General features: G+C 43.9%; 1 protein-coding gene across 1 annotated transcript in view; it reads right to left on the bottom strand.

Moving 5' to 3' along the window:
• Positions 1-728: 728 nt before the first annotated feature.
• The window catches only part of LOC132403798 (kyphoscoliosis peptidase-like), a 623,242-nt gene continuing 596,432 nt past the window's right edge, over positions 729-27,538 (bottom strand). Inside the window, exons 7-8 of the mRNA XM_059987492.1 lie at positions 14,862-15,052; positions 729-1,636 (exon numbers count right to left, since the gene is read on the bottom strand). Coding sequence (XP_059843475.1) covers positions 729-1,636; positions 14,862-15,052 — 1,099 coding nt within the window. The remainder of the gene's footprint in view (positions 1,637-14,861; positions 15,053-27,538) is intronic.

The following is a 27,538-nucleotide window of genomic DNA, read 5'->3' as shown; positions in this document are numbered from 1 at the left end:
CTTTGTTCCTCCCCAACTCCCTCCAGCCTGATAACCCCTGCTTTCACTGTACTCCTCCAGTTCTGTTCCTTGTCTCGATTCAGTTCTCTTTCCAAGCCTCTCTGTATAGGTATGTTGCTGTGTTGAAGCCTCCTTGGTCAACAGTCAATGTGTCTCCTCATAGCGACTAACCTGTTAAGGTATCTTCAAGACCAACAGGGTCTTGAATACAACAGGGTCTTTTAAGAGACTCTTAGATAGGTACGTGGAGCTTAGAAAAATAGAGGGCTATGCGGTAAGGAAATTCTAGGCCGTTTCTAGAGCAGGTTACATAGTCAGCACAACATTGTGGGCCGAAGTGCCTGTAATGTGTTCTGTGTTCTATGTTCTAAGGCACTGAGGACAAACTGTCACTTGCAGTAAATGGCTGCATTGTTTCCTACACCACAACATTTAAAAAAACTCTTTAAAAAGTAATTTATTAGCTCTGAAATATCTTTGGACATTCTGAAGACGTAAAAGTCATATTCAGTTTCTAATTCTTTCTTCTTTGAGCATGTCATGGGGTCCAGGTGTTAACTGAGTAGTTTGAATATAGTCTCTAGTCAGCTGTGAAACTTCAGTGTGAAGTGGAGACCATTTCACTAAACACTTTCAGACAGACTTAATTTTTTTTTAAATTTTTATTCCAACCAGCCTCGTTTTTGCTACTGATGGTCACTGTCAGCACCATTGCAACCTCGCTTATGTTATATGTCTCCCACTTCATACTGAAGGGCAAATGTAAACTTGTTGTCAAACATTTTGTCTGAAACGCCCACGTTAAGGTGCTTGACGTCTTGGGTGTTGCAGATGCCCTCCCAGTAGCCATCCTTGCTCATGTTGAGTGGACACGCTTCTTTTCCATACACCTGAACTTTCCTAATGTGGGGGATCTTCAGCTTGAACTTGACCATCTGATTTGGGGGCAGGATGCCAGAAAGAGGCTCTACTAGTTCACACCCATCTGTCCAGGAGCTGAAGATCTTGGGAAAGCCTGGCCAGTGGACATTGCGGTTGGCACAGGAGATTAAATATTCACAGACATGGGCATGTGTGGGGCTATGGCTGGCCTTGTCCTTGGCAAAGATTGCAAACACATAGAGGCCAGACTGAGGGAGCTGGATTTTGAACTCCACCCAGTTGCCCAAATGCATTTTGAATACATGGCTCCTCATGACTTCATCTGACAGGTTAATCTCATCACAGGAGAGTCTGCTGGTGAAGCTCAGTTCCTTATTCACCAAAAAGCGCACCGTGCACTGGCCATCATTACAGTAAATGAGGGGCTCTGGGTGTGAGGGTTGGAGCAGCCCTTTCATCTCTGTGAGCCAGCTAGGACCCATTGGGTTATGGAATGCCTTCGGCAGCTTGAAGTTTTCATCCACCGACTCACACTTAATTAAATAGGCACAAATAAAGGTGTAAGTCTCTGATTCGGAGTCCCATGGCTTAGCATAGATCTTTAACTTGTGGTCTCCTCTCCTCTGGGGCAGGACTTCCAGCTTCATGCCGTACCTGGTCAGGGTTAGGATTGCACAGTCCTTCCTCTCATCCAGGCTGTACATAAACAAGGTTGGGGAGTGCCCTTCTATGTTGATAATCACTCTTCCATTTACTGTTTGAAATGAGTTAAAATTAGTTAAATATGTCCACATTGAGAACCACTCCTGCTGTTTTGCAGGGCTTTAAGTATAGTAGGTTGTTTACATCAAATTGAGTTTATTGTCATGTGCACAAGCCTGATGTACAGGTCCAATGAAAACTTGCTTACAGAAGCTTCACAGGCAAATACTGTAAGTTCAAATAACCCACACTATAGAGTTATAGGTTATAGAGTCAGAGAAACGCAGCATGGGTATAGGCCATTAAGTCCAACAAATCCATGTGGACCATTGTGCCCACCCATCTAGTCCTAAATTATTTAGCCTCGATCCCTCCAAGTCCCACCCTTCCATGTATCTATCCAGGAGTTTCCTAAATTGTGTTATTGCACATGCCTCAGCCACTCCATCTGGTAGTCCATTCTATATACTCACCACCTTCTGAGTAAAAAGTTTGCTGCTCTGGTCCCTTCTAATTTTTTCTCTCACCATAAACCATGTCTACTTGACTTGGACTCCTCTCCCTTTGGCATTGTTACCAAACACCTTATCTATAGAGGCAATTACTAACTTGTATACCCAAATTATATATAAATTAAAGTGCATCTCCTTAGAACAAACACTTTGCACTTCACACACACTCGAAGTATGGTTCTGCATGTGAAGTCAATGAAATATAATTAACTTTCTGAAGTCCGCAGTGTTCAGGCTTGGTCTGCGCTGCCCTGTGTGATTGCCCAAGCTGCCTTTTGCAAACCTGAGTGGTAAACAAGTCATCCCTTCACTGCTCACTGGGGTTAGACACATTTTACTCTGCCTCGTTTGTTTCATTTGAGTTACTCAGGCAATATATAACTTGAAGCAGCAGACATTCTGAAGGACTGAAGCCCTCCAGATGCAAGGTTTCCACCTGAAATAGTGACAATTTATTTTCCCAACACAGGGGATTCTCCAGATGCTGGAAATTTCAAGCAACACAAAAAGTGCTGGGTGGTATGGTAGCACAACATACAACCTTGGGTTCAATTCCCACTGCAGCTGTAAGGCATTTCTACATTCTTCCTTTGGTTGTGTGGATTCCCCCAAGGTGTTCTGGATTCCGCCCACAGTCCAAGTATATACTGGTTGGTAGATTAATTGGCCATTATCAATTGCTCCATGATTAGGCTACAATTAAATCAGGGGATTGCTGTGCAACATGTCTTGAAGGGCCAGAAGGGCCTATTTCATACTGTATCTCAATCAATAACCAACCAACCTCAGCAGGTCACAGAGCATCTATGGAAATGAATAAAGAGTCGACATTTTGGGCTGAGTCCCTTCATCAGGACTGGAAAGGAAGGAGAAAGTAGGGAGAATAAGAAGGTGGGAAGGGTGAGGAGAAGGAGTACAAGCTAGTAGGTGATAGATGAAGCCAGGTGGGTGTAGAAGGGGGGATGAGCTGGAGAAGAAGGAATCTGATAAGAGAAGAGAGCTGACTATGGGCGAAAGGCAAGGAGGAGGAGCACCAGTTGGAGATGATATGGAGGAGAGGAGAAGAGGTAAGAGTGGGGAATTACCAGAAGTTAGAGATATTTATGATCATGCCAGTAGGCTGGAGGCGACCCAGATGGAATATGAGGTGTCTCCAGATTATAACCTATTGTTATCCCAGCTGGGCCAGCCAAAGGCAAAGATCAGGGGTAGACTCCAGATGTATTCCTGCAATTTTGATTCAGCAGTGCTACAACAGACAAACAGGCCCTTTGGCCCATCTAGTACGTACCAAACAATTAATTTGCCTAGTCCCATTGATCTGCACCTGGACCAAATCCCTCCACACATATCCAAACCATGTAATTATCCAAATTTCTCTTAAATGTTGAATTCGGCCCTTCATCCACCACAGTACTGCAAGTGGAACCTCAGTAACATTATGTACAAGATAATATCCCAACTTCTATACTCAGTATCCTGACATATACCATATTATGGCAGTGTTATAACAAACTTGCCCCTCTCCCTGCTTGTTTGCCCTGTGTAACTTTGTTTCCTCCATTACCGTCACTTTGATATTCTGATCATTTAGTTCACTTTTGCTTCTGGTGTTTTACAGCATAGATTTCCAGCTATGCTTCCTATGTTATAACAGTGACAATTCTCCAGTTCTCTTAAAGGATTTGGGATATCATGGAGATGGAAAAGGTGCTATACAAAGGCAATCTTTTTCAGTTCTCACAGTGTGCATGCCACGTTGTCATTCATTTTGATGTATAGGTAGAGCATGAATGAATATTCTTTGACCGAAACACCACACAGACACAGATTCTAGCTTCATCCTCTGGCTATGTACCAATTCAGCAATCCCACCCCCATCCACTCCATCACTCTTCAATTCTCTCATTCTCCTTCTTGCTGTCTGCTTATCTCCCTTTTTCTCTGTCCCTCTGTCTCTCACCCCCCCTCTCTTCATTGTCTATATCTCTAGGTCCTTCTTGTACTCACAAGGTCACTAAGTATGAAATTGTTATAGACTCTGTAGCTGTCTCTCTGGGTCCTGTGTCCCACTGTCTCCCCATCTGTGTATCTCTGTTCTTATCCACCAGAACGTTACCTGGGTTTCAACACCTAAGTTACAGGGAAAGATTGAACAAATTTTTTGGAGCGTAGAAGGTTGAGGGGGACTTGACAGAGGTATTTAAAATTATGAGGGGGATAGATAGAGTTGACGTGGATAGGCTTTTTCCATTGAGAGTAGGGGAGATTCAAACAAGAGGACATGGGTTGAGACATAGGGGGCAAAAGTTTAAGGGTAACATGAGGGGGAATTTCTTTACTCAGAAAGTGGTAGCTGTATGGAATGAGCTTCCAGTAGAAGTGGTGGAGGCAGGCTCGGTATTGTCATTTAAAGCAAAATTGGATAGGTATATGGACAGGAAAGGAATGGAGGGTTATGGGCTGAGTGCTGGTCAGTGGGACTAGGTGAGAGTAAGCATTCAGCACGGACTAGAAGAGTCGAGATGGCCTGTTTCCGTGCTGTAATTGTTATATGGTTGTGTCTAACTCTCTGATCCTGTGTCTCCCTGCTCCTTGTCTCTGTGGTTCTGCACCACTGTGTCCTATGGAGTTTTACATCATACAGCACAGAAAAGAGGCCTTTGGATTCTGAGCTAGTCACTTTAGCCCATGTTTGGCCCATATCCCTTTACCCAAGTCTGCACCAATCTCTCTTGTATTCCTACATACCTCTACTATTTCCTATGACAATTTGTTCAGCTACTGTGAGAGCAAGACGACAATTCTTTATGAAGTTAGGGACGCAACCTAAGGCACGTAAATTGGTCATTGTAAATTGTTAGGGTTAATCAGGGTTGTGAGATTGCTGGGATGGTGTGGTTCGAAGGACAGAAAGGTCTACTGCACTCTGTATTGCTAATTAAAATAAATAAAATTGATGCTACATTCTGAAGTTCAATGCCTTACGTATGAATAACACTGCATGTGCATGAATTCCCACTGTCTTGGAAGCTGATGTCAGAATATCTTTCAAGAGGATGAATCCTTGCAGGGCATCATGGTGACCTTGACAAGGTACTGGAGATCTGGACAGATCTCTGGCTGGATGTTCACAGATATGCTCATCCTTTCAGTACTGTGCTTTGAGGTTTCCACACACTTTCAAAGAGCCGACTGAGCTGTCTCACTGACTACCTTCCAGTAGCATTCACATCTACTGAGCTGAAATCTTTGAGAGGTTAATGGTAGCTGGAATTAATTCCTGCCTGAACAGGGACTGGACCTTCTAGAATTTGCCTATCACCACAATGGGTTTACAAAGAATACAATATAACTGGCTGTCTACTCAGTTTTGGAGCATCAGGATAATGAGAAAACAAACATTAGTCTGTTAATTGCAGGTTGGCCTTCACCACAACCATTCCCTCAGTACTAATTAATAAGCTTCAAAACCTAGGCCCTTGTATTTCCCTGCGCAACTGGATGGTCAGCATCCTTATCAGGAGATCACAGTCAGTCCAGCTTGATAATAACATGTTGTGGTGACCCACTTCCCAGTGCACTCGAATCAGCTCACAAAGTGGCGCGCACTGGCATTGAGGCAGGTCCCAAAGAGAGCGCCAAGCCTGCTTCACCAGCAAGGGGAAAAGCCTGCGTGTAGCACACCACTACAATTGGTGACCCCGACGGCCCAAATGATATTTGGACCGGAGGTGAACGACGCCACATCTGTTCATGCAGTTTCATTAAAACTGCCAAGCTTCTGGACGCTGCAACCTCACCTATGGTTCCAGCAAGCAGAAGCCCAATTCCACATTCCGCAGATATCCTCGGATGCCACACATTACTACTACATGGTGAGCTCCCTCGACCAGGAAACAGTGGCCCAGGTTGAAGAGTTCATACAGTCTCCCCCAGCGGACGGCAAATACACAGAATTCAAAGCCTTGCTCATAAGGACTTACGGACTCTCATGGCACGAGCTAGCTGCCTGCTTACTGCACCTGGATGGTTTGGGGACAGGCCACCGTTGGCTTTGATGAACGAGATGCTGTCCCTGGCCAGAGCTCACAAGCCCTGCCTCATGTTTGAGCAGGCATTCCTGGAGTGGCTGCCCGAGGACATACGCCTGCTGCTGTCCAATGCGGATTTCAGCGATCCCCGGAAGGTGGCAGCCCGGGCGGACGTGCTCTGGAAAGCCAAGGAGAGTGTGGCAGCCATCGCACAGATCACCAGGCCACGCTCCCAGCAGCAAACCAGACCAGGCCCGGCCACAGAGCCCACTAACCCCAGAGGCAGGGGTGAGGAGACCAATGAACAATGGTGCTTCTACCACCAGCGGTGGGGCACAGAAGCCCGCCGCTGTAGCCCACCCTGCAAGTTCCCGGGAAACACCAGGGCCAGCCGCCGCTGATGGCTATGGCGGCTGGCCATCGGGATAGCCTCCTGTATGTCTGGCACAAGCAGTCGGGACGCCACTTTTTGGTCGACACCGGAGCTGAGATCAGCGTCTTACCTCCGACGAGTTATGACACCTGCAACAGAGAACCAGGTCCCACCCTGAGGGCCGCGAACGGCAGCACAGTAAGGACCTACAGCACCTGTATGGTGCGGCTACAGTTCGGCTCCAGCCGGTTCATGTGGGATTTCACACTGGCTGCCGTAGCCCAACCACTCCTGGGAGCGGATTTTTTGCGAGCTCACAGCCTACTGGTCGACCTGCCCAGGAAGAGACTGGTCCACGCCAAGACCTTTCAAACATTCTCCCTGGGTGAAGCCCAGTTGCCAGCCCCACACCTGGACCCCATCACGCTGTCCGACAATGAATTCACCAGAGTCCTGGCGGATTTCCCATCGGTTCTGGCACCGCAGTTCACGGCAGCGATGCACAGACATGGCGTACAACACCACATCCCGACACAAGGACCACCCCTCCACGCCCGTGCTCGAAGACTTCCCCCGGACAAGTTCCAACTGGCGAAGGAGGAGTTCAAGAGGATGGAGGAATTGGGGATCATACGGCGGTCCGACAGCCCATGGGCCTCCCCCCTACACATGGTGCCCAAAGCAACAGGGGGCTGGAGACCATGCGGCAACTACTGCAGGCTGAACGAGGCTACAACACCGGACCGCTACCCTGTGCCGCACATTCAGGACTTGGCAGCAAACCTGCACGGTGCACGGATCTTCTCCAAGGTAGACCTCATTTGGGGATACCATCAAATCCCGATGCATCCGGACGACGTCCCCAAAACGACACTCATCACCCCTTGCAGCCTTTTCTAGTTCCTCTGCATGCCGTTTGGTCTGAAGAATGCCGTACAGACGTTTCAGCGGTTAATGGACGCGGTGGGACGCGACCTGGACTTCGCTTTCATCTATTTGGAAGGCATCCTCATAGCCAGCAGCGGTCGTCAGGAGCATCTGTCCCACCTCCGTCAACTCTACGCCCGACTGAGTGAATACGGCTTGACAATCAGCCCAGCCAAATGCCAGTTCGGGCTCGACACCATCGACTTCCTGGACCGCAGGATTACTAAAGACGGGGCAACCCCTCTGCCCGCCAAGGTAGACGCAGTCCGCCATTTCCCCCGACCCACCACAATCAAAGGCCTTCAGGAATTCGTGGGTATGGTAAATTTCTTTCACCGCTTCCTCCCTTCAGCTGCCCGAATCATGCGCATTACCTGGGATGAGGAGTCCGCCGCCGCTTTCATTAAAACCAAAGAAGCCTTGGCAAATGCCAGGATGCTAGTGCATCCCAGAACAGACATCCCTACCACCCTCACAGTGGACGCAAAAAACACGGCAGTCAGTGGAGTGCTGGAACAACTCATCGAGGGTCGCTGGCAACCCCTGGTGTTTTTCAGCAAACACCTGCGACCACCCGAGCTCAAATACAGTGCTTTCGACCGGGTACTGTTGGCGCTATACCTGGCAATCCGACATTTCAGGTACTTCTTAGAAGGTAGGCCCTTCACCGTGTTCACGGACCACAAGCCGCTTACCTTTGCGTTCACGAAAGCATCTGACCCCTGGTCGTCCCGCCAGCAGCGACATCTGTCCTACACCTCCGAATACACGACGGATGTCCGGCATGTCTCTGGAAAGGACAATGTTGTGGCGGACACCCTCTCCCGCCCTAACATCCTCGCCCTGTCCCGGGGGTAGACTATGAAGCACTGGCGGAGGCGCAGCAGGCAGACGAGGAGATCCCTAGTTACAGAACCGCAGTCTCGGGTTTGCAGCTCCAGGACCTCCCCGTAGGCCCAGGTGAGAGGACCCTACTCTGTGACATCACCACCGGCCAACCCCGCCCCGTCGTCCCGGCAGCCTGGCGGCGATGAGTTTTCAACTCCATTCACAACTTAGTGCACCCCTCCATCAGGACAACTGTCTGGTTGGTCTCCAGCAGGTTTGTTTGGCATGGATTCCGCAAGCAGGTCAGTGAATGGACCAGAACGTGTATGCATTGCCAGACGGCCAAGGTGCAGCAGCACACCAAAGCTCTGCCGCAGCAGTTCCACCTCACCGGCGTTTCGACCACATTCATGTGGATATCATGGGCCCCCTGCCAGTGTCACGCGGAGCGCGGCACCTCCTGACTATCATGGACCAGTTCACAAGATGGCCAGAGGCGGTCCCGCTCATTGACACCACCTCCGAATCTTGTACCCAGGCACTGATTGCCACCTGGGTATCTCGATTTGATGTACCGGCCCACATTACCTCCGACAGAGGAGCCCAGTTCACCTCCAGCCTGTGGTCAGCTATGGCCAGCCTTTTGGGGTCACAGCTGCACCACACAACTGCCTACCACCCACAGTTGAACAGACTAGTGGAGCGTTTCCACCGTCACCTGAGGACGGCTCTCATGGCCCGCCTCAAAGTGCCTAACTGGGTGGACGAGCTTCCCTGGGTCCTGCCCGGAATCCGCACGGCACCCAAAGAGCATCTGCACACCTCGTCAGCCGAGTTGGTGTACGGCACACCACTGGTCGTCCCAGGAGAGTTCATACCAGCCCCAAGGGGGCAAGAGGAAGAACCCGCAGCAGTCCTGGGCAGACTACGCGAGAGGCTCGGTAACCTGGCCCCCATACCCACTTCACAGCATGGGCAGAACCCAACCTGCGTACCCAAAGACCTGCAGAACTGTAAGTTCGTTTTTGTATGACGGGGCGGACATCGGGCACCGCTACAGTGGCCCTACGAGGGGCTGTTTATGGTGATCAGAAACAACGGGTCCAGATTCGTGCTGAACATTGGGGGGCAAGTGGAGGTTTTCACGGTGGACCAACTCAAACCAGCCCATGTGGACTTGGCGAAGCCGGTTGAGATTCCGGCACTGCGGCGCAGAGGCAGACCTCCCAAACAGAGTCCGGCCCAGACTGTGGACATTGGGGAGTGTATCGTCGGTTCTGGGGGGGGGGGCGGTATGTGGCGACTCACTTCCCAGCGCACTCGAACCGGCTCACAAAGCGGCGCGTGCCAGCATTGAGGCAGGTCCCAAACAGGGCGCCAAGCCTGCTTCACCAGCAAGGGGAAAAGCCTGCGCACGAGACGGGACTGTGAATACAGTATTCCCGCCCGGGGAGGGCAGGATCAGGAAGGCTTTAAAGCGAGGCCAAAAAGTTTGAATAAACCTCTTTTGTAACTGCAGCTCACCGACTCCATGTCGTTATTGCAGTGCTGCGTGTAGCATACCGCTACAATGTCATCTTTGCTGACAATCAACACAAGCATACTTCAAGGGTGTGTACTTAGCCCACTGCTCTACACTCTCTGCACTTATGACTGTGGCTAAGCACAGTTCACAAGCGATCTACAAATTCACTGATAACACCATTGTTATTGGCGGTATCTCAGATGGCAATGAGGAGAAAGTACAAGAGTTAGCAAGTCATGTTGAGGATATTGTATACAAAACGTTCATTAGGCTGTACTTGGAATTCTGGTCACCATCTTACAGGACAAAAGTGGAATCTTTGGAAAGAGTACAGAAGGAGGTTTACTGGAATATTGCCTGGATTAAAGGATAATAGATGTAAGGACAGGTTGGACAACTTGGGTTGTTTCCTCTAGAGCACCAAATTCTGAGAGGGGACCTGAAATAAGTTTATAAATTCTGAATCATAAGTAAGGTAGAAATATCAAATACTGGAGGACATGCATTTAAAATGAGAAGGGGTAAGTTTAAAGATGGGCGCGACAACTTTTTTTTAAACACTGAAAGAGGTGGGTGTCTGAACCATCTGCCAGTGTGGAAGTGGTGGAATCAGATAAAATAATGGTGTTTAAGAGGCTGTTAGAAAGGCACACAAATATCCAGAGTGATATGGATTGTGCCGGCAGAAGAGATTTAGTTTAATTTGGTGTTGTACTTGGCACAGACATCATGAGCTGAAAAGCCTTTTCCTATGTCCTGCAACAGTTTCTAGGACCCTGTCTTTCACCATCCAAGTCCTGCTTGAGTTTAACCTCCCATTTGCTTGATTTTGCACTTGTCTAAGTTAAATTGCTTTGGCCACAGCTTTGTCAGCTTTCCCAGTTGAGCTAGATCCTCTTGCAACCTTAGACAACTTTTGTCACTGCTCACCACACAACTAATTTTCTACATTCCACAGACTTAACCATTGTCACCTTAATTGTTAAGATAAATGACAAACAATACCAATCCAGTCTGAAAAAAACAATCCTCCACCACCACTCTCTATCCCCTTTCACCAAGCCAATTCTAATTGTTCCTGGATTCCATTTAACCTAACCTTCTCAATTTCTCTAACTTCAGTAATTTCTTCCCCCTCCTCTTCTCTTTTTATCCATTCCCAATTCTGGTTCCCCACACACCACTTCTTATCACCTGCCCACCACCCCTTTCCCTTTCTTGTATTGGCCACTGCCCTCTGCTATCAGATTTCTTTACCTTCTCCACCTATCCCCTCCCAGCTTCATTCCGGTGTTAAAATTGACCGACCACCTACCTTCCCTTTCATCTACAGGCTCCCCTCCACCACTTTCTTATTCTAGTTTCTATCCCTTCCTATCCAGTCATGATGAAGGCTCTAGCCCCGAAACATCAATTGTTAGTTCCACTCCATAGATGCTACCTGACTTACTGAGTTCTTCTAGCGCTTTGTGTTGCTCAAGATTTCCAGCATCTGAAGAATCTCTCCTGCTTAACATGAGTCTACCATGTGGGGCTTGTCAAAAGCTGTACTGAAGACAAAGTACTGTAAGTAATATCCACTGCCCTATCTCATCAGCTCTAATGGCCACCTCTTCAAAAGTGCAACAAAGTTTGATAGTGACAATTTCCCATGCATAAAGTCATGTTGACTATAGAACACAGAATAGTACAGCACATTACAGGCCCTTCGGCCCACAATGTTGTGCCGACCCTCAAACCCTGCCTCACATATAACCTTCCACCTTAAATTCCTCCATATACCTGTCTAGTAGTCTCTTAAACTTTACTAGTGTACCTGCCTCCACCACTGACTCAGGCAGTGCATTCTACACACCAACCACTCTCTGAGTAAAAAACCTTCCTCTAATATCCCCCTTGAACTTCCCTCCCCTTACCTTAAAGCCATGTCCTCTTGTACTGAGCAGTGGTGCCCTGGGGAAGAGGCACTGGCTATCCACTCTATCTATTCCTCTTAATATCTTGTACACCTCTATCATGTCTCCTCTCATCCTCCTTCTCGCCAAGGAGTAAAGCCCTAGCTCCCTTAATCTCTGATCATAATTCATACTCTCTAAACCAGGCAGCATCCTGGTAAATCTCCTCTGTACCCTTTCCAATGCTTCCACATCCTTCCTATAGTGAGGCGACCAGAACTGGACACAGTACTCCATGTGGCCTAACCAGAGTTTTATAGAGCTGCATCATTACATCACGTCTCTTAAACTCTATCCTGTATTTATGAAAGCTAACACCCTATTAGCTTTCTTAACTACTCTATCTACCTATGAGGCAACTTTCAGAGATCTGTGAACATGTACCCCTAGATCCCTCTGCTCCTCCACACTACCAAGTATCCTGCCATTTACTTTGTACTCTGCCTTGGGGTTTGTCCTTCCAAAGTGTACCACCTCACACTTCTCCGGGTTGAACTCCATCTGCCACTTCTCAGCCTACTTCTGCATCCTATTAATGTCTCTCTGTGATCTTCAACAATCCTCTACACTACCTACAATACCACCAACTTATGTTATCTGCAAACCTGCCAACCCACCCTTCTACCCCCACATCCAGGTTGTTAATAAAAATCATGAAAAATAGAGGTCCCAGAACACCACTTGTGGGACACCACTAGTCACAACCCTCTAATCTGAATGTACTCCCTCCACCACGACCCTCTGCCTTCTGCAGGCAAGCCAATTCTGAATCCACCTGGCCAAAATTCCTTGGATCCCATGCCTTCTGACTTTCTGAATAAGCCTACCATGTGGAACTTTGTCAAATGCCTTACTAAAATCCATGTAGATCACATCCACTGCACTACCCTCATCTATATGCCTGGTCACCTCCTCAAAGAACTCTATCAGGCTTGTTAGACACGATCTGCCCCTCACAAAGCCATGCTGACTGTCCCTGATCAGACCATGATTCTCTAAATGCCCGTAGATCCTATCTCTAAGAATATTTTCCAACAGCTTTCCCACCACAGACATGAGGCTCACTGGTCTATAATTACCCAGACTATCCCTACAACCTTTTTTGAACAAGGGGACAACATTCACCTCCCTCCAATCCTCCGGTACCATTCCCGTGGACAACGAGGACATACAGATCCTAGCCAGAGGCTCAGCAATCGCTTCCCTCGCCTTGTGGAGCAGCCTGGGGAATATTCCGTCAGGCCCCGGGGACTTATCCATCCTAATGTATTTTAACAACTCCAACACCGCCTCTCCCTTAATATCAACATGCTCCAGAACATCAGCCTCACTCATATTGTCCTCACCATCATCAAGTTCCCTCTCATTGGTGAATACCGAAGAGAAGTATTCATTAAGGACCTCGCTGACTTCCACAGCCTCCAGGCACATCTTCCCAGTTTTATCTCTAATTGGTCCTACCTTCACTCCTGTCATCCTTTTGTTCTTCACATAATCGAAGAATGCCTTGGGGTTTTCCTTTACCCTACTCACCAAGGCCTTCTCATGCCCCCTTCTTGTTCTCCTCAGCCCCTTCTTAAGCTCCTTTCTTGTTACTCTATATTCCTCAATAGACCCATCTGATCCTTGCTTCCTAAACCTCATGTATGCTGCCTTCTTCCACCTGACTTGATTTTCCACCTCACTTGTCACCCATGGTTCCTTCACCCTACCATTCTTTATCTTCCTCACAGGAACAAATTTATCCCTAACATCCTGCAAGAGATCCTTAAACATCGACCACATGTCCATAGTACATTTTCCTGCAAAAACATCATCCCGATTCACACCCACAAGTTCTAGCCTTATAGCCTCATAATTTGCCCTTCCCCAATTAAAAATTTTCCTGTTGTCTCTGATCCTATCCTTTTCCATGATATTGCTAAAGGCCAGGGAGTGGTGAACACTGTCCCCCAGATGCTCACCCACAGACAGATCTGTGACCTGACCCGGTTTGTTACCTAATACTAGATGTAGTATGGCATTCCCCTTAGTCGGCCTGTCAACATACTGTGACAGGAATCTGTCCTGGACACACTTAACAGACTCTGCCCCATCTAAACCTTTGGAACTAATCAAGTGCCAATCAATATTAGGGAAGTTAAAGTCACCCAAGATAACAACCCTGTTATTTTTGCACCTTTCCAAAATCTGCCTCCCAATCTGCTCCTCAGTATCTCTGCTGCTACTAGGGGGCCTATAGAATACCCCCAGTAGAGTAACTATTCCCTTCCTGTTCCTGACTTCCACCCATACTGACTCAAAAGAGGATCCTGCTACATTACCCACCCTTTCTGTAGCTGTAATAGTATCCCTGACCAGTAATGCCACCCCTCCTCCCCTTTCCCCCTTCTCTATCCCTTTTAAAGCACTGAAATCCAGGAATATTGAGAATCCATTCCTGCCCTGGTGTGTCTCTGTAATGGCCACTACATCATAATTCCATGTATGTATCCAAGCTCTCTGTTCATCACCTTTGTTCCTGATGCTTCTTGCATAGAAGTACACACACTTTAGCCCTTCTACCTTACTACCTTTACACCCTTTATTCTGTTTCTCTTTCCTTAAAGCCTCTCTATATGTTAGATCTGGCTTTACTCCATTGCACTTCTTTCACTGATCTATCTCTCCGGGTCCCATCCCCCTTGCAAATTAGTTTAAACCCTCCCGAACCATGTGAGCAAACCTACCTGCAAGGATATTGCTCTCCCTTGAGTTCAGGTGCAACCCATCCAATTTGTACAGGTCCCACCTTCCCCAGAAGAGATCCCAATGGTGCAAAAATCTAAAACCCTGTCCCCTGCACCAACTCCTCAGCCATGCCATCTCCTCCAATTCTTACCATCACTATCATGTAGTGATTGTGACTATCCACAATCAGCCCTTGTCTTTTCAAACAGAGATACATCCTGTCTTTCAGAATCCCCTCCAGTAACTTAGCTATCTCTGAAGTTCTGGGTCTCTCCTCTGCACTCCCTTGGCATCTTTCTTTCATTCGCTCTACATTTCTTTCACTCTACATTGATTTCTTGTTCAAATTAGCCAAATGGAGAAATTTCAGATGATCACACAGTCTCACCGTACCTGTGGATATCAGCTGGACATCTGGGTGGATGTACATCAGACCCATTTCAAAAAAGTCACCAGTCCTGAACACCATATCTTCAAATATCTTGAGGGAAATCCTTGGAGTAATCAGCTGCCACTTTTCCTCCATGGGGAAATGATTATTGATGAACAGTGATGGATGTGTGAAGAAGTAAAATTCAACATACCTGCAACAGAAAGATAGGGTGTCTTAATATGATGAGAAGCCTGAGAAATGGCATCAGTTCATTTTGCAGTGTGGTTGGTTTAGAATATCCCTGTGAGTTTGCTCGTCAATTGTCTCTTGTACAAGTGAGATCATATTTCCTATTAAACGCTTCAGCTTCATCATTACTGAAGGAAAATATGGTTATAAAAATAGACAATACTGAAACACTCAACCGGTCAGGTCAGAATGATGTTGGAACTGTAACTATCGGATTTTCTTTCCACATATACTGCCTAGGCAACTGAGTGTTTCCAGCATTTTCTTTTTCAATTTCAGTGTTTGATTTTTGCTCCGATGTGTTTGATAGGGTCGGTTGCCAATGCCAGTGTTCTTTAGATGGTTGCAACTTGGCATGGAAGCTTCCTGCTGGTCATTTACTCTCTCCTTTGGATGGTGAGTCACTACCTCTCCAGGATGAATAACACTTGAAGGAGACAGTCGAAGTAGCAGGGACACAGAGACTGGGGGCTGTAAAGATAGAAATTTACATGGTGCTAGGTGCCATGGTAGCATTGTGGTTAGGGAGACACTACTACTACAGTTTCGCGTGCCAGAGTTCGGAGTTCAATTTCTGCATCATTCTCTGTGTGTCCTCTCCACAGAATGCGTCAGAATCAGAATCAGGTTTGTTATCACCGGCATGTGATGTGAAATTTGTTAACTTAGCAGCAGCAGTTTAATGCATTACAAAATCTAGCACAGAGAGAATAAAAAATAATAAATAAAATGAAACATAATAATAAATAACAAATAAATCAATTTTGTGTATTGAATAGATCTTTAAAAATGTACAAAAAACAGAAATACTGTTCTTTTTTAAAAGTGAGGTAGTGTCCAAAGCTTCAATGTCCATTTAGGAATCAGATGGCAGAAAGGAATAAGCTGTTGCTGAATCGCTGAGTGTGTGCCTTCAGGTTTCTGTACCTCCCACCTGAAGGTAACAGTGAGAAAAGGGCATGCCCTGGGTGCTGGATGTCCCTAATAATGAACGTTACCTTCTTGAGACACCGCTCCCTGAAGGTGTCCTGGGTGCATTGTAGGTTAGTGCCCAAGATGGAGCTGACTAGATTTACAACCTTCTGCAGCCCTTTTAGTCCTGTGCAGTAGCCCCTCCATACCAGACAGTGATGCAGCCTGTCAGAATGCTCTCCACAGTACAACTATAGAAGTTTTTCAGTGTATTTGTTGACATGCCAAATCGCTTCAAACTCCTAATAAAGTATGGCCGCTGTCTTGCCTTCTTTATAACTACGTCAATATGTCGGGACCAGGTTAGATTCTCAGAGATCTTGACGCCCAGGAACTTGAAGCTGCTCACTCTCTCCATTTCTGATCCCTCTATGAGGATTGGTATGTGCTCCTTCATCTTACCTTTCCTGAAGTCCACAATCAGCTCTTTCGCCATACTGACTCTGAGTGCTAGGTTTTTGCTGCAGTACCACTTCACTAGTTGGCACATCTCACTTCTGTAAGCCCTCTTATCACCACCTGAGATTCTACCAACAATGGTTGTATCGTCAGCCAATTTGTAGATGGTATTTGAGCTATGCCTAGCCACACAGTCATGTGTATACAGAGCAGTAAGAGGCGGAGTTTCAAGATGGCGACGTAGACATCTGCCTTTTAGACGCTCTTCATTTTTTAAACTATAATCACCCTTTAATCAAATCTTTTCGTACTTAATTACATGGGTTGATATTTATGATTTACTTCTTTTCTAAAATAATACTTGATTTAATCTTTTCAAACTTAAAATGTCTGTATCTAAGAAATCGTCTAAAGAGCCTCCATCTCTTGAGGCAATTTCCAGTCTTCTGGATACTAAACTTGCAAGTCTGGAAAATAAGCTTACTGTGAAAATGTCTGAGCTTGAAGAAGTCGTTAGATCGTTTGATACCAAGCTTCAATCGCAGGCAGCAGATATTGAACAGCATGAAGAAAAGTTTGCGGCTCTTGACAAGTTAATTTGTGAAAAAATATGTACTATTGAAACTTTGGAGAAGAAGGTACTGTCGACCACTAAAATAGTGGAGCAGAATAAGTTTAAAATTACCGATCTTGAAAACCGATCTCGCAGACAGAACTTGCGAATTATCTGGTGACTTAACTGAATATTTCTCTAACTTACTGTGGGAAATTTTTGGCGAGGACCCTTTGCGGGCTAAACCTACTATTGATCATGCCCTCAGAGTTTCGAGATTTTTGATCTCGAGAGACAAGCCACGAGCTGTGATTGTTCACCTCCATTATCCTCGGGAGAAAGAGCTTTTAATCCGATTAGCTCGTCAGAAAGGTATGATTTCTCACAGAAACAACAAGTTTCGTATTGTTGAAGATTATTCATTTGAAGTGATGAAGGCGAGAATCGCTTTTAAACCAGTGATGGCAGAGATTCATTCGATTGGACTTAAACAAGCTTTAAGATACCCAGCGAATCTTAGAATTATGTTGAGTGACGACAGTCAGCGCTGCTTTAATACTCCGGAAGAAGCGAAGAAATTCGTCGAAGAATATTGGTCTTCTAGTACAAGTTGAACTATGTGTTATGTTGAAGAATTTTTGGAGAGAAGATGCCATTTCGTTTTGGGCTTTAACTTATGAAGCTGCGGTATAGCTTTTTACTTTGGTCTGTAGACCTGGTTTTTTTTTATTATCATGGTTTATAGATGCTCTTTTAATTTTACTATAATGTCTTTTTTCTTAATTTTTTTCCTCTGAATTGGATATACACGTTAATACTTTGTAATAATGATTTATTTTTTAAGATGTCATTTCTTCTTCCCATAAGACTTTGCTTTCTGTAAGCACTTATTTGCTTGTACTTGAAAATGGGACGAATGTTTTGGATTTTTGGACCTTTTTTATATATTGTAGTGATTATTGAATACTTTTTAAATCCTATTTTGATGTCCTTTTTTTAAGATTGGTGAATTTACATTTATATTCTGTAATATGGTTTTTTCAAAATGTCGTTTCTTCTTCCCATAAGTCTCTGTTTTTGAAACATCATTTTCTTGTATTTGAATATGGAATCTTTTTTTAAAGGAATATTACACTATTTTAAACTTTAATGTTTATCCTTTTTTATTAATGATCTTTTGCTTTATTATATTATTTTTCATTTTGATTGATATATATTCTTTCTTTTTACAACCCTGTATTTATATCTGGGTGTTATATAGTCTTTTTTTTTCTTTTCATGGAGTTGCCATCTTGAAATGGGGGTAATATTAGTATTAGTTTGTGCGCCTGCCGCTTGACTTTTTTTTGTGGGGTTGGGGGAGGGGTAGGGATCTTTTTTCACACTTTTGCTTTATTTTTGCTTATAGTTTATGGGCCGACTTTAAATTATTAATATTGTTGAAGTGTCATGTTCTCCGGTTGCTCCTGAATCATTTTTCCTTCTTCCTGAATTATGGGTTATGTGTCTTTTTAACCTTTTATGATATATACAATTAATATTGGCATGATGGATAAGTCTATTAACTTTATCATCTTGGAATACTAATGGTTTAAATCATCAGATTAAGCGTAAAAAATATTTAAAGTATTCCATAGACTAAATGCTAATATTATCTTTGCACAGGAGACCCATATTAGGAGGGAGGATAATCAACACTTTTTTAGGTTCTGGAAGGGTCAACAATTTCCTTCGAATTGTACTGCCAAAATTAGGGGTGTGTCTATTTTTATAGACCCCTCAATTTTGTTTACACATCATGAAATTATTTCTGATCCACAGGGCAGATTTTTGTTGATAACTGGTTCACTTTTTAATCGAAAAGTGGCTCTAGTTAATATTTATGCTCCAAACTTTGACTGCCCTGAATTTTTTAAACGTTTATTTACTTCCCTCCCTAATCTAAATGAATATATGTTGATAATGGGTGGAGATTTCAATTGTTGTCTGAATCCTTTGATGGATAGATCTAAACCTATTCGAATTCTTCCGAATAGATCAGCCTTACTTATTAATTCCTTTATGGTTGATTCGGGAATTACTGAAATATGGCGGTTTTTGAACCCTAAAGATAAAGAATTTTCGTTTTTTTCACATGTATATCACAGTTATTCTAGAATTGATTATTTCCTTATTGATCATCGTTTATTAACAAATGTTACTGATTGTAAATATGACTCTATTGCCATTTCGGATCATGCACCTTTGAAGTTATCTATCAAGATTTCGGACTCTTTCAATAATACTAGATCTTGGAAACTTAACGCTACTTTGCTTCAAGATCCAGAATTTATCACCTTCATAAAACAGCAAATTGACTTGTTTTTTTCAACAAACTATACCGAAGAGATTGACAGAGGAATACCTTGGGACTCTTTTAAGGCTTTTATCCGTGGACAAATTATCTCATTTTCCGTCAGTAAAAGAAAACAAAGATATTTAGATATTGCTTTATTAGTGGATAAAATTAAAGAAATTGATAAGATTTATTCCGTGACTCCTACCAAAGAACTCTATAGGAAGAGAGTTGAGCTTCAAATGGAACATAGCTTATTATTATCTTCTTCAATTGAGAATCAATTAATTAAGACCAGGGCTCAATTTTATACTCATAGTGATCGAACTGGTAAATTGTTAGCTAACCAATTAAAAGCTATTTCGACTAAGCGACAAATTATTAAAATTTGTAAACAAGACGGTAATCTGACCACTGATCATAAAGAAATTAATAATACTTTCCAAGATTTTTATAAATCTTTATATCAATCAGAATTTGATGGCGATCTGTCCATGATGGATAATTTTTTTAACAATTTGAATATTCCTAAACTGACAGATGAAGATCGGAGCTTGTTCGATGCTCCTATCTCTATGGCCGAAATAGGAGAGGCTATCTCATCAATGAATTCAGGGAAAGCTCCTGGTCCTGGTGGCTATATTATAGAATTTTTAAAAAAACTTTTTCTTCTTTGCTTTCCCCTTGGTTATGTGAAATCTTTAATGATGCATTTACTAAGAAGAGATTAGCCCAGTCTTTTTATGAAGCTGCTATCTCTCTAATTCTTAAAGAAGATAAGGATCCTACTTTATGTGCATCTTATCGCCCTATATCGCTATTAAATGTAGACTCTAAGATTCTTACAAAAATTTTAGCTATTAGATTAGAAAATTTACTATCACAGATTATTTCAGAAGACCAAACTGGTTTTATTAGGAACCGGTATTCCTTTTTTAATGTTAGAAAATTGATTAATATAATTTATACTTCTTCACCCACAACCTCAGAATGTGTTATTTCATTAGATGCTGAAAAAGCTTTTGATAGAGTTGAATGGACATACTTATTTAATGCCTTGAGAAATTTTAATTTTAGTCCTAATTTTATATCATGGATTAAATTAATATATTATAAACCTGTTGCTTCTGTTCTTACAAATAATTACAGATCCTCTTTTTTTCAATTATCCCGTGGTACGAGACAAGGTTGTCCCTTAAGTCCTTTATTATTTAATATCGCATTAGAACCTCTAGCCATTGCTATTCGTGAATCCCCTAATATTTTTGGTATTACCCATAATGAGAAGTTATACAAGTTATCACTTTATGCTGATGACTTGTTGTTATATATTTCTGATCCTGACAGGTCTATTCCCGCTATTTTATCCTTGTTGGTTCAATTTGGTAGCTTTTCTGGTTATAAACTAAACTTGGATAAGAGTGAATTATTCCCTTTAAATGCACAAACTTTATTGAATGACAGGATACCATTTAAAGTTGTTACTGATAACTTTATCTATTTAGGTATAAAAATTACCAAGAAATATAAAGATTTATTCAGATTGAATTTTTAACCTATGCTTCATCAAATTCAACAACTTACTACAAGATGGTCTCCTTTATCTTTATCATTAGTTGGTCGGATTAATGCTATCAAAATGATGATTTTACCGAAATTTTTATATTTATTTCAAGCCTTACCAATTTTTATTCCTAAATCTTTTTTTGATAACATTGATTCAAAAATTTCCTCATTTGTGTGGCAAAATAAAAACCCCAGGTTAAGTAAAAGGCAGTTACAAAAATCTAAAAAAGATGGTGGTTTAGCTTTACCTAACTTTAGATTTTACTATTGGGCGAATAATATTCGAAACTTAATATATTGGAAATTAGATTTGGATTCACCATTGTGCCCACAGTGGGTAAATTTAGAATGCAATGATGCACAGGGATATTCTTTATTGTCCGTTCTTGGTTCTTCTCTTCCTGTTGATTTAGTTAAATTCATTAAACAGATATCCAACCCTATTGTCAAACACACATTACGAATTTGGTTTCAATTTCGTAAGTTTTTTACTCTGAAAAACTTTGTTCTTGATAGCCCTATCTTACTTAACTTCTTTTTTAAACCTTCTTTGACAGATCAAGCTTTTAGCAAATGGAAAAGGAAAGGTATAATATGTTTTCGTGATCTTTTTTTTGAAGGTAGTTTGATGCCTTTCGACCAACTCTCCAACAAATTTAAGTTACCTAAATCTAATTTTTTTAGATATTTACAAATCAGAAATTTTTTACATAAAGTTCTACCATCCTTCCCCAATTCAACTTTGATAGATTTTTCAGATATGATTTTTACCTTGAATCCTTGTCAGAAGGGATTAGTGGCTTTTATTTATAATATGATTACGAAGATACAACCAGAAATATCAGGTAGAATTAAACAAGAATGGGAAAAAGAACTTCAATGTAATATATCAACAGAAAAATGGGAAAAAATTTTACAAATGGTTAATTCTTCTTCTATATGTGCTAAACATGTTTTAATCCAATTTAAGGTTGTACATAGAGCCCATATGTCTAAAGATAAGCTTGCTCAATTCTATTCTCATATTAACCCTCAATGTGACAGATGTCATTTAGATGTGGCCTCATTGACCCACATGTTTTGGTCATGTCCCACTTTACATAACTATTGGAAGGACATATTTGCTACCATTTCCTCAATTTGGAATATTGATTTACAACCTCATTTTATTACTGCAATTTTTGGTATACCAAATGAGGATGATAATCGTTTTTCCCCTTCAATTAGACGAATGATCGCCTTTGTAACATTAATGGCCAGAAGGTCTATATTACAAAATTGGAAAGAAGTAAATCCTCCTACCACGTTTCAATGGCTCTCTCAAACTATTTCTTATTTGAGCTTAGAAAAAATTAGAAGCACTATTTTTGACTCATCAATTAAATTTGAAGAAACTTGGGGACCGTTCATTCGACACTTTCATATGAATTAATTTGGCCTCTTCCAGACCTTTTCTCTTTTTATTCTTGTTCTGGTATGGAGTTCCGGGGTTTTTGACACTATCATATACATATAAACTGTTATTACTGCCCATGTTAGTTTAGTTTAGGTTTAATTTTTTTTCAATATATATTTTTTTCTTGTATTTTTTAATTTTTTTTTCTTTTGATGATTATTCTTACTCTTCTTCATGTATAATTAATATAGGTTTGATTGATTAATGTACTATTCTTTTTTGCTGATATTTTAGTAAGATATTGTTATCTTATTACTAATTCAACTTCAAGCCTAGTGCACTTATAACCTATTCAATATTATGATATGTTTTTTTTATATATGAAATTCAATAAAAAGATTGAAAAAGAAAGAGAATAGAGCAGTGGGCTAAGCACACACCCCTGAGGTCCGCCAGTGCTGAGCAAGGAGGATATGTTATCACCAATCCGCACAGACTGTGGTCTTCTGGTTAGGAAATCAAGGATCCAATTGCAGAGGGAGTTACAGAGGCCCAGGTTCTGCAACTTCTCAATGAGGATTATGGGCATGATGGTATTAAATGCTGAGCTATATTCGATGAGCAGCACCTGACATAAGTGTTTGTGTTGTCTAGGTGGTCTAAAGCTGTGTAAAGAGCCATTGAGATTGCTTCTGCTATTGACCTATTGTGGCAGTAGGCAAATTGCAATGGGTCCAGGTCCTTGCTGAGGCAGGAGTTCAGTCTCATCATAACCAATCTCTCAAAGCATTGCATTATCATTGATGTGAGTGCTACTGGGTGATAATCATTAAGGCAACCCACATTATTCTTCTTAGCCACTGGTATAATTGTTGCCTTTTTGAAGCAAGTGGGAACTTCCGCCTGTAGCAGTGAGAGGTTGAAAATGTCCTTGAATACTCCCACTAGTCGGTTGGCACAGGTTTTCAGAGCCTTACCAGGTACTCCATAGGGACCTTCTGCCTTGTGAGGGTTCACTCTCTTTAAAGACAGTCTAACGTCAGCCTCTGAGACAGAGATCACAGGGTCATCAGCTGCAGCTGGGATCTTCACAGCTGTAGTTATATTCTCCCTTTCAAAGTGGGTCTAGAAGGCATTGAGTTCATCTGGTAGTGAAGCATTGCTACCATTCATGCTATTGGGATTCACCCAGGTGCTCTGGCCAAAGATGTACTGGGTAGGTTAATTGGTGATTGTAAATTGTCCTGCAATTAGGTTAGAGTCAATCGGATTTGTTGGGGGTTACTGGGGTGGTGTTACTTGAAGGGGCTGGAAGGACCTCTGTGCTGTATCACTAAAGTAGAATCAAAAAATAAAAAAATTGTCATCGTGCAATTTGAGCCTTGGGCAACAGCCTAAACCAAGTTATCCAGATTACCTGTGTGAATCCAAAGCAATGTTCTTTACAGTATGACCAGACTTTCCTTACAGTGGTGAATCCAATGTTTTTATTTATTTTATTTAGAAATACAGCATGGAATAGGACCTTCCAGTCCTCTGAACTGCGCCACCCAACAACCCCCGATTTAACCCTAACTTAATCATGGGACAACTTATAAAGGCCAATTAACCTAAGTGTTTGGACTTTGGGAGGTACCGGAAAACCTTCAGAAAACCACGTGGCCATGGGGAGGATGTACATTTGCTTTCCCTCTGATATGATCCTACAAAGTACCACTTCCTTCTTCACACAGCAAGTCCTGAGACCTGATGGCTGGTTCCCTTCAACTTAGTGGCAAGTCTCCTGACCTAAAAATTCCTTCTCTCTAGCTCCTGTAGGATTCCAACTAGACTGTGTGGGACTTGCACTGTCCCATGGGCCAAAATCAGCTTGACTGGACTAGGTCTCCAGAAGGTCTCAGGTTTTGTCATGATCCAGTCCGGGAAGTCCACGTTCCGGCTCACGGTCCGGTCCGTGGACTCCAGACTCCGGGTCTTCTGGCATTCCCTTGTCTAATTTGGGCTTAATCGTAGGCACCTGATTTGCATCTTGGGGGCCAGGAATATAAGTGGCCCTGGGGTCAAGGCAGGTGGCTGGTTCATCTTGTCAGTATCCTGTCCTTGTCTCTGTGGGGTTCATCTCAGCAGTATCATGTCCTCACCTCCGTGGGGTAAGTCAGGTCATCCTTGCTATTATCCTAAGTCTGGACTGTTCCCTCCGAAGCCCTGCCCGCAACCTACGCCTGAAGCCCTGCCTGCAACCTATGTCTGGAGCCTTGGCTTCCCTCGCCTTGCCTCTGCCTGGAACTGTCTGTCCATGTCCATGCCTTCACTAGGTAGGTCCGGCTGTTTTGCTGCTACCTAGCGTTGGGAACTGTCTCGTCGTGTTTAGCGTTCTGTGTAATGAGTCCCGGCCTTACATCCTGTACCGAAGGAGGGGTCAATAGACAATAGACAATAGACAATAGGTGCAGAAGTAGACCATTCGGCCCCTCGAGTCTGCACCGCCATTCTGAGATCATGGCTGATCATTCACTATCAATACCCAGTTCCTGCCTTGTTCCCATATCCTTTGATTCCCCTATCCATCAGATATCTATCTAGCTCCTTCTTGAAAGCATCCAGAGAATTGGCCTCCACCGTCTTCCGAGGTAGTGCATTCCATACCTGCACAACTCTCTGGGAGAAGAAGCTCTTCCTCAACTCTGTTTTAAATAACTGACCTCTTATTCTCAATCCATGCCCTCTGGTACTGGACTCTCCCAACATCTGGAACATATTTCCTGCCTCAATCCTATCAAATCCTTTAATTATCTTAAACGTTTCAATCAGATCCCCTCTCAATCTCCTCAATTCCAGCGTGTACAAGCCCAATCTCTCCAATCTCTCTGCGTAAGACAGCCCTGCCATCCCAGGAATCAACCTAGTGAATCTACGCTGCACTTCCTCAACTGCCAGAATGTCCTTCCTTAAACCTGGAGACCAAAACTGTACACAATATTCCAGGTGTGGTCTCACCAGGGCCCTGTACAAATGCAAAAGGACATCCTTGCTCTTGTACTCAATTCCCCTTGTAACAAAGGCCAACATTCCATTTGCCCTCTTCACTGCCTGTTGCACTTGCTCATTCACCTTCATTGACTGGTGAACTAGGACTCCTAGGTCTCTTTGCATTTCTCCCTTACCTAACTCTACACCGTTCAGACAATACTCTGCCCTCTTGTTCCTGCTTCCAAAGTGGATAACTTCACATTTATTCACATTGAATGACATCTGCCAAGTATCTGCCCACTCACCCAGCCTATCCAAGTATCCCTGTATTCTCCTAACGTCCTCTTCGCATGTCACACTGCCACCCAGTTTAGTATCGTCAGCAAACTTGCTGATATAGTTTTCAATGCCCTCACCTAAATCATTGGCATAAATCGTAAAGAGCTGTGGTCCCAATACAGAGCCCTGTGGTACCCCACTAGTCACCTCCAGCCAGTCCGAGAAACACCCATTCACTGCTACCCTTTGCTTTCTATCTGCCAACCAGCTTTCTATCCATGTTGAAACCCTGCCCCCAATGCCATGAGCTCTGATTTTACTCACCAATCTCCTGGCTCTGTTCTGCATTCCTGTCTCTCCCTCGACTCTGTGTTCTGCGTTCCTGTTCTCTCTCGACCTCGGTCCTGTGTTCTCGTCTTGTTGATGTGCCTTGCCCAACCCAGGGTTACCTTGCCCAGCCCGGTGCTGGGATTCTCTTGTTCTGTCCAGGAGTCTCATGTCCGGGCCTGTGCCTCTCCTCGCCTTGTCCTCACTTGGTTCTGGAGTCCGAGCCCGAGTCAAGACACAGGTTCTGGGTTCTTGTCCAGTCTCTGGCTCGAGTCCAAGCCCAGGCTCTTAGTTCCCAGTTCCATGTCCTGGTTCCACTATCCTTGTCCGGTCCTAGCCCAGGCCTGGAATCCTTGTCTCATCTGGGGCCTGTGTCATGTCCAGCGTCCTTTCTTCCCCACTTTCCTTGCTTCCTTCTCAGGCCTAGCCCTGTTCCTGGTAGTTCAATGTATGTGTCTTGCTTTTGGGTCCACTCCCAACACCCACCATATGACAGGTTTCCTCACACTGAAGTCTGCCCAGTTGTAGGTCGATGGTCACTAGAAAGTCTGGGTGTTGGAGCACCACACTGCAAACAAACCTCTTACAATGAATGGACCAAGCAAAGATTCTCCCCTCTCGCCAGTCCATGAATGGTTTATGTTGAGATAGACAAGAGTATCCAGGATCAGGGGTATGAGTGGAGAGCCAATAATGTAGAAACTAATGTTGTCCACATGGTCACCTAACCTCATCTGCAATTCCACAGTCTGGAATTTGCCTGGAACCTAGCTGTCAGTCATCCAAGACAGCTACAGGCAAGGACTGGCTCAAATCTCACAATGGTATGTCGAACTGAAGGACAGTTTCTAAAGCCAGAAAACTACTCACTGCCCCAGAAAACCTTCACGTGCCTCAAGTTCTTACCCCAGTTGATCTCCACCTTCAGTACAGAACCAGAATCCGTGGGATTGGACTGTCTTAGCAGTTCCCCAGGTGGCTACAGCTTTGGACATTTGGCTTGCAGGTGACCTGCTTCCCCATAGTAAAAGCAGCAACCTTGACTCCAATACTGTGACATCTCATTCGCGGAGACTCCAGTGCCACTGGCCTGCGTGGGTTTGACTGGATTTTGTGCAGGTGATAGATGGGTCATGGAGTGGTACTGCAATGCATAAGGACTAGGCTTGGACAGGCTCTCTTTGACCTCCTGAAGTGGTCCCACTTTCACACTGCCAGATGATTATCAAGACAAATGGACTAGTTGATGAGAATTCTTAAGTTCTCTGCTGGCACTCCTGAGGCAAGAAGATCCTTCAGTTTGTCTCAGAGTCTGTGGCAGTATCGTGTGGCCAAGGCCTCCCCACTCCAGCCCCTCTTGTAGGCCAAGGTCTGAAATTTTGAACAAATCTGAGCAAATCTTTGACCTAAGTTCACAATGCACAATTGCCCAGGCCAGGGCTCTTCCAGTCAGGAGAGAGATATGAGGACCACTTTTCTGCGCTCTGAAGGGAACTGGGGTGGCTGAAGTTTAAATACTAATGAGGAAGCTGTGGCAAAACCCCGGGTTACCGTCGAATCTCACTGGGGCTGGAAGATATACTGGTTCTGGACCAGGACTGAATGGTTCTCCCAAGCGACTCTGGCTTCCTTCTTGCAAAAATTAACCAAT

This window comes from Hypanus sabinus, chromosome 2 (assembly GCF_030144855.1).
Source record: "Hypanus sabinus isolate sHypSab1 chromosome 2, sHypSab1.hap1, whole genome shotgun sequence".
In the NCBI taxonomy this organism is placed as follows: domain Eukaryota; kingdom Metazoa; phylum Chordata; class Chondrichthyes; order Myliobatiformes; family Dasyatidae; genus Hypanus; species Hypanus sabinus.
This window is presented reverse-complemented; position numbering and strand designations above follow the sequence as displayed.